The 13197-nt window shown below is 52.1% G+C and overlaps 1 protein-coding gene across 1 annotated transcript in view; it reads right to left on the reverse strand.

Moving 5' to 3' along the window:
• Window positions 1–289: 289 nt before the first annotated feature.
• Window positions 290–13197, reverse strand: part of Slc43a2 (solute carrier family 43 member 2) — a 45471-nt gene continuing 32563 nt past the window's right edge. The window contains exons 9-13 of the mRNA XM_052196456.1: window positions 11526–11664; window positions 10212–10341; window positions 7141–7214; window positions 5856–5979; window positions 290–5424 (exon numbers count right to left, since the gene is read on the reverse strand). Of these exons, the coding sequence (XP_052052416.1) occupies window positions 5263–5424; window positions 5856–5979; window positions 7141–7214; window positions 10212–10341; window positions 11526–11664 (629 nt within the window). The 3' untranslated portion in view covers window positions 290–5262. The remainder of the gene's footprint in view (window positions 5425–5855; window positions 5980–7140; window positions 7215–10211; window positions 10342–11525; window positions 11665–13197) is intronic.

Here is a 13197-nt window from a genome sequence, read left to right on the forward strand (position 1 = left end):
AAGTGGGAACTGCAGTCCCCAAGTCTTGGTTTGCCCTTGAGGTAGAGGTCACACCAGAGAAAAAGACTCCATCCAAAGTGGGGTGGGGGTGGGGATTGGTGACACAGGAGGTGGAGGGCAGAGCCACCTTCCAAGCCCGCAGGCCTCATCTTGCACCCTAGCATCTCTGCCCTGCATCTCCTGAGGCTCTGGCCCTCTCCACCCCAGCAGCAGTGAGAACCATGCTTCTCACTAGGGACAGCAGATCTGAATAAGTCAGGCAGAAAGAGACATGGAAGCCACAGAGGAGTTCTTAGTCATTCTCAGCATACATTTATTAAGTGCTTACTGTGTGCCAAGGAGTGTGCTGGGGGCTAGGAACAGTCAAACTGACAGGGAAGAGCCAGGGTCTGCTGAGTTATCAGCGATACTAGGTGACCGGGGTGAGCAGAGGAACACACCTTCAGGCCTCACGCTAAGGTTCGGTCTGGGTCTTTGATGTGGCCTGCATTCTGACCTGCCTAGATACTCCTAGTAACAGAAAGGGGCGCCATGCCATGGGCCTTTCCTTTGCCTCCCGGTGTTACAGCACACAGGCACATCTATATATCTCAACAGACACACCAGAACGCCTCTCTCTCTCTCTCTCTCTCTCTCTCTCTCTCTCTCACACACACACACACACACACACACACACATGCCTGGCCAAGTAGTCATTCAAAAAGGTGGTATGGGCTGGGACTTTTGACACCAAGACTCTTTGGCCAAGCCTCTTACCAAAACGTGAAAGACAAAATAGCAAAGTAGGCCAGGGGGGAACTTAAGGCTTCTCTGTAAGACAAGTTCTGAAGAGACTGAGGTCAGTACCATCTTTATCTGTCCACCAGTCTGGCATGGTCAGGCCCCTTGTGTCATCAGTGTCCTGGTGTAGGAGGGAGGGGGTGCCTGGCTCCCCATGCTGTCTGCCCTTCTCCAGGGTCCTGGTGGTTAAGTTTCTGCTGTGTGCTACATACACTGCTGTTCGTGCAATCTACCTGCAGGTCCCCTTAGCCACCGTGGGAGCCCAGAAGCTTCCATTTGGTGTGAGAAAATGACACTCAAGCTCTCCCTGAGAATGTGGGGTGGCTGCTCACCCACCCACGTGCTTCCCTCCGAGAACAGTCAAGGTTAGGAAGTGACCTGTGGTCCTGTCTTGGATCTATCGATGTAAGAATGACTCACTACAGGGACCAAGGGGCACAGCTGGTGGCTGTGCTGGCAGAGTTATACCTTCCTCAGAGGACACTGACTCTCCTCAACTCAGGAGGCTCTGTCCACACTCTAGGGTTCAGTCTCATCTTGACCTTCAATCCAGGTAAGGGCTAAAGGCCAAGGGCAAGCCAGCCCTCCTAACACTTGGGCGCTCTTTCCACACAGCTGAGTCAATACACTTAGGCTGTGCCCTAGTAACTTCACAGATAAGGCATCATCCCCGTCCCAAAGCCTGTAGGCTTGTAACAACCTGACTGCCCTTCCTAGGGGATAGCATTGAGGCTTTAACAGGATGTGGCCTGGCTCTGTGGAGACAACTGCTAAGCTCTGAGCAGGGGAGAGCTGGGGCTATAGGTGTGTGCCAGTGCCACTGGCTGCCTATGTACGTTTGCTCAGAACTTCTGTATGTGGGCACAGGGGACAGAACACAGTTGGTGGCCCCAAAGGCCTGTACTTTGGCTTTAACGAAGGCTGGAGCCAGCTGTGAATAGACGCTGGCAAAGAGTCTAAAGGACAGAGACCCAGGGAAATCCATTCTTAAATGCTTAGACCACAAAGGAGGGGCTTCAAGTGAGACCGTCCTTGGCGGGTGAAACCACAAGGTTGGCATCACTTTCTGTTCCTTCCACCGGTGCCTCTGCCTGTGTCTAGCCTGTGTTTCTGTGCCTGTCTTGGGGGCAACTCCTCTTGAGGTTGAGGGGATCAGGGAATTATTTCTCCAAGGACCCATCAGCTTCCAGGGCTCAAATGCCATTGTGCAAATAGCTTATCTCAAACCTGAAAAAGTGTTGGCTCCAAGATTCGGAAACCACCCTGAGCTTGCATCCTTTGGGCTCTGCTTCCAATGGAAGGTTCTGGACAAAAGGGTCATGGCTGCTTTAGTGACTGAGACCCACAGGAGAGTCCTCCGGGACCGTCTCTCCAAGCATCTACTCCACTCTAGGCTGCCACCGTGATTCAAAGACACTAAAAAAAAAAAAAGTCTGCCAAGTCAGGGCAGAATGGCCCTTGACTAGGGACAACTCGTTGGCTTGTTTTCTGCTACAGGTGGGCGGCTCATCTTCCAGCACTGTTGGCTCTTTTCTATCCCATGTCTAGTTTCTCAATGTTAGGATGTTCCCTTACAGCATCACGATCAAAAGTGGGCCCCTCAGTGCTGATGAGGACTGCACAGGCGGTGACTGATCGACCTCAGGCTGTGTCCCCAGCAGGAAGGGGCTTTGTCAGTCAGCGTTCACTCCCTCAAGCTACCCTCCTCCTCCCTGGGGCGTCTCAACCTCAGGGCAGTACCAGAATCAAACCAAGAACAGGTGAGACCAGCAGTCTGCCATCTGTTGTTGTCCTTTCTTTTTTCTGAAGATGAGAGTCTCCTGGATTCCAGGCTGGCTTTGAACTCGCTATGTAACCAAGGAGGACTTGAACTTTTGATCCCAATGTCACCACCTTGCAATCACTGGGATAACAGGCATGCACCACCATGCCCAGGTTTATTCAGTGATGGGTGTCAAACCCAGGGTTGGGTAAGCTAGGCAAACACGCCATCAACAGAGCTACATGTAGACCCAGGCCGGGAGCCGACCCACATTCCAGGCAACTGGCTGCCGTGCTGCACATGCGGCGAGGGCATGGCTCCTATGATTTGTCACAACCTTATGGGTGAGCAGGGTTGCAGCTCAGGCTGGAGCATGGCATCATTTGCCAGCCCTGTAATGCCTCCCGGTGCTGGCATTACAGGGCTGCCACGTTTCCACAGCTTTACCATTCACACAGCAATGCCTCAAACTTTCAATTTTTCTCCACATCCTTGCAAACAGTCTTTTTTGATTTTGTTTTTTGTTTTTAAGATAGGGTCTCATTGAATAATCCTGGCTAGTCTGGAACTCGCAATGTGGAGGCCGGGCTTGAACTCACAGAGGCCCCGCCCTCCTTCATGAACATGGAAAGTGCTGTGGGTCCTGCTGTGAAGCAACAGGTCTGACAGTTGACATTTTCACAGACCAGCTTTCTGAGAGATGGTTTGGAAAACACACAATAGTTCTTTTGGGAAACAGAACCCAGGGTTGTAGCCATGTTGAGAGTGAGTTCTACCAATGAACCATGAGAAGCCCCAGAGGGGCGTCTACTAGTTCTCTGTTGTGGGGGTTATGCGTTGAATGTTTGAACAGATGGAGTCAAGACTTGGCAGGCCACGATCACTACAGAGCCTGCACTGAGGCTGAGGGCATTTTTTTCTGTCTCTACCCTAATCCCACTGGGTGCTAGTTAGCCTATGACTCTCCTGGAGTCAACCATATAACCACCCTTGGGGTTACAAGGTGACAGCAAACAGTGGAGATGAAGGCTCTGGATTGGCCTGTCTAGTTGGAACGGACAGCAGTGAGGACAGCCCACGCCTCTCCACAGTTCCAGATCCCTGGAGTACAGGGCAGTCAGGACTTTTCTCTGCCCGTGCCCCTCCCTGAACATGTCACTCAGGAAGGTGGTGAGCACCCAGGTGCAGCTGGGTTTGTCACTAGCAGAACATGTATAGGCTTTGACTATGTAGTCCTAGAATTCTCCGTGTAGACCAGGCTGGCCTCAAAGTCGGCCTGCTTCAGCTCTCTGAGTGCTGGGATTAAAGTGTGTGCCACTATGTCTGGCTTCTTCTCTTCCTTTTTTTTCCCTTCCTGACAGAACGTCTTGCCCTGTCTCTCCTCTCACAGGCACATATAGAGGTCAACTGATAGGTGAGGGGGGCATCCATTACCAACAGGAAAATGGATTTATTGCTTCATAAAAAGAATCATGATAAAACTTAAAGAGAAAAACATAAAACTTAAAAATCAATGCACCCCAAGAGGTCTCTAGACAGGGTTTCTAAGGGTTGTCAAGGTAAGGTGAGTCAGTGAGCCAGGCAGGCCAGCTAGGTTTCTACTGTGAACAGCTCCAGTGCCCTCATGGAGTCTGCCAGCAGGGGGCACTGTGATCACACAGCCCTGCACAGGTTCCCTGTCATAAAGCAAGGCTGACTCTCCCATTTTGAGCCCGCCGGTAGGACTGGCTGGCTTCTGGTCTGGTCCACAGTGATAAAAGCAGCCCCTAGGGCTAGCCTCCTACCATGTATACACATGCACACACACGTACCACAAACACACACCCCTGCGTTGCTCACTAATCCTCTTCCCTACTCAGGCTTGGCGCTTCAGGTCTAGTCACAGCCTTATTTCCACCCCAGAGACACAGCTGTGTGTGGGTGGAAGGGTGCCCTTGTGGTGTCCCCTTAGTTCCCTTCAGGTTGCAGACTGGAACAAAGCAGAGAGACTTCTCTGGCTCCTGAGGAAGAAGCCTTGCCCAGGGCTCTTGGGGCTTTGTGTAAATATTCTGCCCTCCACTCCTTCCCCAGCCTGGGGAGAGGGGAGGGCGGAGGGCTTCTTCTCTGGCCTTCAAGGAAAAGAGGGGCCAGGGACTAGCCACAGGGAGGCGGGTGGGGACGTTGGGATTACAAAGGGGTTAGCACCAACAACAGGAAGCGGGTCCTTCCTTCCTCAGGCAGCAGGACTGGCCAGGGGAGGTAAGAGGCCAAGCTGGGGGAGTGCAGACAGTGCAAGCCTTTGTCCTCAGGTGGGTGTGGTTGACGGGCATGCAGGTCAGGGACAGGTAGTGTGGGCAGAGGATGGCAGCCCCTCTGCTTTGGCAAGAGGCAGAATCCAGATCAGTGAGAAAGAGGAGGAAAAAAAAAAGCTTGCTGGAAAGGTCCCCTTGGCTCCAGGTACAAGCCCCATGGAACCCCAAGACTCCAGAGCTCCTGTGGTGACAGCTAGGCCAGGGCAGCCCAGCTTCTGGCAGTGGGAGGTTCATTGTCCCGGGCCCTCTCCTGTCCCTCCACACCAGCACTCCACGGCAGGGCCAGGGTTTTTTTGAGAAAGTATGGGCTCCAGTGTGGTGACGGGCAGGATCCAGGGAGCACACAGGATCCTCTGGGGCGGGGAGACGACTGCAGTCAGTCACTGAAGCACAGGCAGGAGGCCACAACTCTGAGGCTGTGGGTGGGAACTACACGAAGGCTTCCCGGTTGGACGAGCCATTGATCTTAAGGAACAGCTTGCTGTCTTCCCTCTTCTGGTGAAGCTGCCTCTCCAGCTGGCGCCGGTAGCAAATCAGGTAAAGAGGCAGACAAAAGCCCAGCATGCTCATGACGAGCAGACCCACGTTCACCTGGGATGGTGGGATGAGTGGGCTGTGAGGAGCAGCTACGGTCATGCAAGGCAGCACCCTCCCGCACAGCAGGTTTGGGGAAGTCAGGGAGAAAAGACTCAAAATTAAAGAGGAGGCTCAAGAGGTCCCTGCTGCCTGTCAATCCACATTCCAGCATCTAAGCTCCCCAAGGCTCTGGAGCCACTCAGCGGCCCCCAGGGAACGGGCTGGGATTGGGACAACTCCTGACACCTGGATGAGAACACTGGTCTTTGGATGGAAAAGCTGGGATTCACCCCAGAATCAGATCCAGAGAAGCCATTTTTCTCCTTCTTCTGGTCACCATCCACCGGGACCCCTGACTGGGTACTGTCCAACATTTCCACACTACCTGTTGTCCTTGGGCCCCACTTCCCAGGAGGAGAATGGAGAGACACCCTGACCCTTCTTACCCACAGCGGGTCTCCTCCGAGAGGACCCATCATGGCCAGAAACAGGGGCTGCTGCAGGAGAGCAAAGAGCGCACTGACCAGGGACTGCAGTCCTGTGAGACTACCGAACTGTGTGGAGGGGTACCTGTTGGGGCAATGAGACCCATCACAGCCAGCACTGTTCACAGGCTCCCCAAGTCCCTCACTGGCCTGGCTCAGGTATGCTGATAACCTCAGGGCTGCACCACTGGTGCCTGTAGGGAGAGGCGGGATCAGTCTTGGGATAGTTGGGTGCAGGCCCCTGAGGCACCAGACTCGGGAGCAAGCTTCTCCCATACTCGGATGCGCCCTCAGCCCGTGGGTGTGGGGCTGAGCAGGGCACAAAGCTTGCTGCCAGCAGAGTCTGCAGCTTGGGAAACATTCCCTGAGAGCAGGTCGGAGGCTGAGCCTGGCTCTGCTGTACCCTCCTCCAGGAGCATTGCACAATCACGGAAACTCAGCATCACAGCTCTTACCCGACTCCCTCATACCCTGCCAGGGCAGCCACAACTTCCTTCAGACTTGGGGTTGGGGGTGGGGGATAAGGCGGGGGGGGGGGACCTGGAATGACCCTGTAGGATGCTGCTTCAAGAGGGAAGGAGTTCTGGGCTTAATCTCAGGAACCCCAGGCTCTGCCTCAGAGGTATAAGGGAACCCTGAGTAAGTAGTCACGGTCACAGATGGCGGTTGGTGGAAGTCAGGTTTCAGTCTGTGGGCCAAGCCCTGGGCAAAAGAGGGAGGAACAGCTGTGTAGCTTCTCAGAAGAGATGAATGTGGGTTTTACTGTAGCTGGGGTCCAAGGAGGTTACGGAGGCAAATGGCCCTCTGAGGCCCTGGGCGAGAGCTGCCCAGGACTCTCTGGGACCAGTTACTCGTGTCACTCGCTGCCCTTGTGGAGGACTAGTGACACTTTAGTACTTAGCTTCAGGCATCCAGGACCCAACCCTGCCCCAGTGAGCAGCCAGAGACAGTGCCAGGCCGCGGCTGAGCAGCAATGCCTGGAGCTGGAAGGCACTGACCCCAGCTGAGAGGCCGACTTCGTGTGAAATGCCAAGGCTTGTGGGCACCCAACTGTCTGCCTACTGACTCACCTGCTGTCAGGTGTGGATGATGGCCTTTTCTGACAGACAGCAGAAACTCTAGTTTATGTCCCGATACAACATGACACATGCCAGCAGGGTAGGATAGGCTAGTTTCAGGGTGGCAGTGCTACCAGCAGTCCCCTCAGGTTAGGGCCACCACACCACCCAGCGCTTCCAGGACTTACACAGCAGCATATAGGCCCCCTACGGCAGAGTGGATGAATCCTCGCACAATTGTGTGCAGGACGAAGGAGAAGATCTGAGGGAGGAAGGAGGGAGAGCAGAGAATGAGCAGCAGACCCTCAGGCCTCCTCTGTCCTTGCTCCATGGCCCTGGGGACTCGGGCACAGGAATGGGGGCCACCTGGGGCTGGACGGTGCCACTCTCTAGTGCAGACCTCTTTTGTTTTTTGTTCTGGTTTGTTTTTTTTTTGTTTTTGTTTTTTGAGAGAAGATCTCACTGTGTATCCTTGGCTGCTCTAGTACTCCCTAGTAGACAAGGCTGGCCTCGAACTCACAAAGATCTGCTTGCCTCTGTCTTGACAGTACTGGGATTAAAGTTACACGCCACCATGCCTGACCTTTGATAAACATTTTCTATCATTAAAAAAATTAATCGGACTGATAATACATATATTTTCATTTTAGTTCTGTGTACCAGTGCACCATGTGTGTGCCTTTAGTTCTGTGTACCAGTGCACCATGTGTGTGCCTTTAGTTCTGTGTACCAGTGCATTGTGTGTGTACCTTTAGTTCTGTGTACTGGTGTACCATGTGTGTACCTTTAGTTCTGTGTACTGGTGCAGTGTGTGTGCCTTTAGTTCTCTGTACTGGTGCAGTGTGTGTGCCTTTAGTTCTGTGTACTGGTGCAGTGTGTGTACCTTTAGTTCTGTGTACTGGTGCACAGTGTGTGTGCCTTTAGTTCTCTGTACTGGTGCAGTGTGTGTGCCTTTAGTTCTCTGTACTGGTGCAGTGTGTGTACCTTTAGTTCTCTGTACTGGTGCAGTGTGTGTACCTTTAGTTCTCTGTACTGGTGCAGTGTGTGTACCTTTAGTTCTCTGTACTGGTGCAGTGTGTGTACCTTTAGTTCTCTGTACTGGTGCAGTGTGTGTACCTTTAGTTCTGTGTACTGGTGCAGTGTGTGTACCTTTAGTTCTGTGTACTGGAGCACAGTGTGTGTGCCTTTAGTTCTCTGTACTGGTGCAGTGTGTGTACCTTTAGTTCTGTGTACTGGTGCAGTGTGTGTGCCTTTAGTTCTGTGTACTGGTGCATACCAGTGCACCATATGTGTACCTTTGTGTCAAGAGTTCAGAAAATTCCTTGAAACCAGAGTTACAGACAGTTCTGGGTCACCATATGGGTGCAGGGAACGGAACTCGGGGCCCTGCAAAAGAGCATTCACTGACCCAGCTCTCCAGGTCCTCATTTTTATCATTAAAATAATAAACTGAGGCCAGAGAGATGGCCCAGCTGTTGAGAACACTGCCCGATCTTCCGGAGGAGCTCATTCAACTCCCAACACCAACAAGGCAGCGAGTGCTGTCCAGGGAACCTGACGCCTTCTTCTGGCCTTTGTAGACAATTTTCCATACATGGGACAGAGTTACGCATGTAGGTAAAAACACCCATATGCACAAAAAATATATTTTAAGGTCTTTTGTGGGCTGGAGAGATGGCTCTGAAGAACACTGACTACTCTTCCAGAGGTCCTGAGTTCAATTCCTAGCAACCACATGGTAGCTTACAACCATCTGTAATGGGATCTGATGCCCTCTTCTAGTGTGTCTGAAGACAGCAATGGTGGTGTACTCATATGTATAAAATAAATAAATATTTTTTTTTAAAAAAGGCCTTTTGTTTTGTTTTGTTTATTGAGACAGGGTTTTTCTGTATAGCCCTGGCTGTCCTGTAACTCGCTATGTGGACCTTCATGGCCTTGAACTCACAGAGATCTCCTTTTCTCCCTCCCGAGTGCTGGGATAAGCTTTTCTCTTTAAAGAATTACATTTATTTATTTCGCGTAAGCATGTGTGCCGTATGGAGGTCCTGCTCCCAGGATTGTGGGCAGTGGAGGGCCAGGGCTACTCCTGACGGGGTGGGGTGGCTTGAAAGGCTATGTAGATGTGGATTTACACAAGCTCGGTCTAGTCTTTCATACGCAATGCTTTTTCAAATCAGGCCTTCAATGAAAACTGAGTTAAACAAAGAACAGGTGACTGTCTTCCATTAGCATCTTCCTTCCATTAGAGGAGATGAAGATAAGGGTCTGTGAGGCTCTCCCCACCTGGAACTCACTGACGCCAAGTCTCCCAGGGCTTACTCTAGTCGGTACACCCAGTACTAGCGCGTATGTGTGATAGAGCCTGTGGGTGTGCACACCTGCGTGCTCGCCATAGCTCAACACCTGGCACCTCATAAACAAAGAGCCTCTTCGTTGGCATGAGACATTGATGCACTTGGGCTACGCCCCTGGGAGCCGTGCTATCAGGTGCGGTCTCTTCACCTTGTAAACCCGGGACCAGGGGCCAGACAACTGCTAGAACGGTTTCACAGACCAAAGGGTGGGGCCAGGTGCAAAGTCAACTTGGCTTACAAACTCCAGCAAGTCAGGTTTCAGAAAACTTGGAAGTCTTGTGCGGGTGAAGCATGGTAGTATGTTCTTGTAATCCTAACATTTGAAGGGCCAAGGCAGAAAAATCAAGTTTGAGGCCAGCCTGAGCTACACAGAAACTCTGTCTGAAAAGACAAAAGAGATCTTGTATAAAGGAATTAAACCTTTGAACCCTGACACCAAGCCAGGCCCGGCCATTGTCTGTTCTCTCCGGGATCCTAGGCATGTGGACACTGCCGCCTCTGCCGTGAGGAGTGCTGGGGCTACACGCGTGCACCGCCACACTCGGCCTTGGATAAAACCTTTTTAGACATCGGATTTCAACTGTCTGAGAAAATGCAAAACCATACAGTTCCAGGAAACACAAGATGGTGGTCAACCCGTGGCACGCAAGGTGCCTGAGGACAGAGAAGAACAGAGCCTTCTTGGAGAAGAGTCCTGTGAGAGAAAGCTGGGGTTCGCGGCTCTCACTCTTCAGGCCCGGAGCTGGGGAGTGGCGGAGGCTAAATAGACCCCCCCAAAATAGACCCCAGCAAATCCTGGCAGACGGCCAAACTGAATGACTTAAGAAGGAACGCACATTAGCGTCTAAAACCCCTCATTTGTGTCCGATCCCCAACAGGGACTCCCCTCTCCCCAGACGTACCTGTAGAGGCAGATTAGGGATAAGGCAGGTCACCCCGAAACCTACGAGCAGCACGTTCGTGAAGGCGAAGGCCCGCATGGCGTTAGTGACTTTCTGAATCTGCCTGTCTCGTTTCTGCTTCTTTTCACCTCTGTAGAGAAAGGGCACAAAGGACTTAGGGTGGTGTTGGGGGTGGCTCCCCAAAGTCAGACCTCAGGGATCCCAGGCCACTCAAGCACATCTTAGGAACGCTCTCTGGCTGTTGTCTCAGTTGAATAGAGTAGATTGGAATGGAAGCTCTCACAGCTGAGAGGACAGCTTCACCACCCCCACCTGTATCCCTCTACTTCCCCACTCTCACCCCCTACCCCCATGACCCCGCTTAGTGAGCTCAGCCGATGGCAGGGAGGGGGAGGAGCAGAGAGTGCCCCTGCGGGAGGACCAGCAAAGCCTCAGTGCACCATATCTTGCCGGAAGCTGGTAATAAGCCAGATAATAAGCCAAATAAGGGAGTGCGTTGGTTTCGCCTTGCTGGGCAGGATAGGGTGAGGGGAACAAATACGCAGCAGATGGAACCAGGATGGCAAATAGCCTTTTGGCTCTAGGGCCTAACCTAGATAACAGAGAGGCTCTGTAATTATTTCCTTGTGGATTAACTATTACTGATTCCAGCCGCGACACCCACACCGAAACGCCATGGATGATGAAAAGATGGAAGAGCAAATGAGCAAAGGAGAGCAATCCCCCGGCCTCCGCTTTAACTGTATCACCCGAGAGAAGACTCAGACACCTAGCTTGTGCCCCCATCTGTGAAGTGGGTACAACACTAACACACGATGCATCATGGTACACTGAAGCTGTACTGAGAGTTGTGTGTTAAAGGCTTGGCCCTGGGCCTGAAACAATAAATAACAGCGTACCGTATGACGGGGTTGTCGATGACAGCATCTAACTCATCCTCTGCCCTCAGAACCCAGCCCTTCCATAAAGCAGGACTCCAGAGCCTTGGTTTATCTTCACAGTCAGCATATCATTAGCATTCTCAGAGTAGCCTACAACTCACGTGGGTGGCGTGAACCCCAGTGGCAAGTGGCTTTAAGATAGGCCACACGTGCGGCTTGTGCCAACCATGTGAGCTCCAGCCTGCGGTCCTGGGTATCCTCTGCTTCCATTCACCCCAGCTTCCCCCAAAAGTCATCATATCAGAAAATGTCCACAGAGGTGGGAACGACAGGTGCTGAGCTTGCAAGGGTCCCCTCCCACCCTCCAGGCCCTGCCTAACATCTGTCTTAGCCATCTTTCTCTGGGGCTAACAGCAGGCTGTGGCCTACGTACTGAGTGCCGTCTTTCTCCTCAGGCTCTTCAGAAGTGTCTTCACACTCTTTCAGCCTCCAGTCCATGATGTAGCCGATGACAGGAGCTGTCAGCAGGCAGAGCAGCTGGAGTGCGCCAAAGATGGAGGTATAGAGGGCAACTGGGGAGGAACATAGTACGTCACGGGAGCTCTGGGCACACGGCCCTGGGGAGCAGCTTGAGTGGACTCTATGGGTCCTCCGAGGTCTGCCTTGGAGCCTCCTGGTCACTGTGGGTTGCAGGGAACCTACAGACCCTAACTTCTCAAATCAAAGCTAGAACAAAGGCCAATTTTCTGCTCCAAGACTCTGCTGCTTCCCCCCCCCCCTCAAACAGCTATTGAAATCCAGCATGTCACAATGACCCACCCTCCAAAGGTTCAGGAAGTCACTTTGACTTAGAAACCACAAAATCACCAATGCCCATAACCGGCTTTAGATGTGACTGACCATCCTTTTGTGCCCCAGGAAGGCACCGTTCAGACGTCAGAGCTTCTGTCTTCAAAGAGACTTAAAATTATAGAGGTGGGGACAAAAAAATAGTTGACCTCTGAGTGTCCTACCCTTACTCCACCAGTTTAGTCAAGAGGGATGTTTGATACTTGAGGCAAGAGGCTTCTGGGCTGAGCAGAGAGTACTTGAAGTGTTGTAATGTTCCCTGACAACAACCCTGACTTACCAGTCGCCATCACTTCATGGAAAGCGCAAAGGTGGAAAAGCAGAAAGGAGAAGGGTTAGTGTCAGAAGATACGAGTGAGACAGGAAACAGGCTGGATTACAACACACGCCCCACTTCCAGAGAGACCCTCTCCCCAGAGCACTCAGTGAAGGCCTGGCCTACTCCAGCTCTGGGGTTGGATGTGAAAGAGAGCCCAGCCCAACTGATACTGTCCTGGCTGCGGACTGTTTGTCATGAGGCCTGGAGTTCCACCATGTGGCCCTGAGGGAGAGCCGCTCTGTCACTGTTACCTCCCGCTGCACTCAGAGAGAAGGAAAGGTCAAAGGCTCTGTGCCAGGCACACAGTCTTCTGACACAAGTCTCCCTAGACAGCCAGGCTTCTTCCTTCAGCTCCCTGACCCAGGCAGCCCTTCTGAGCAGAGCCAGCCTGTGGGTGCTGGAGACCAGAGACTAGGGAACATAGTGTCTGCCTCTCTCCTCCAGACTTCTCCTCAGCCCCTATACTTCTTGAAGCTGACAGGGTTTTGTTTTTTTTTGTTTGTTTGTTTTGCTTTGGTTTTTTTAGATAAGGTTTAATTGTGTAGCCAAACTGGATTCAAAATCATAATCTTCCTGCCTCAGTCTGCCAAGTACCTGAGATTGTGGGAGTGTATCAGAATTTCCATCTTTTTTTTTTTTTCCTGTTTTGTCTTTTTTAAGACAGGGTTTCTCTGTGTAGCCATGGCTGTCCTAGATAGAATTCGCTCTGTAGACCAGCTGGCCTTGAACCCACAGAGATTTACCTGCCTCTGTCTCCTGAACGCTGGGATTAAATCCACGGGGGGGGGGGGGGGGGGGGGGAGGGGGGAGAACCAGCCCTAACCACTGTGCTCTCCTTCCGCACGGGCAGCAAGCCCTCTGCCTGTTGAGTTGGTTCCTCAAAAGTTTTTTTTTTTTTAAGATTAATTTATTTATTTCATATATGTGAGTACACTGT

This window comes from Apodemus sylvaticus, chromosome 10 (assembly GCF_947179515.1).
Source record: "Apodemus sylvaticus chromosome 10, mApoSyl1.1, whole genome shotgun sequence".
Taxonomy (NCBI): domain Eukaryota; kingdom Metazoa; phylum Chordata; class Mammalia; order Rodentia; family Muridae; genus Apodemus; species Apodemus sylvaticus.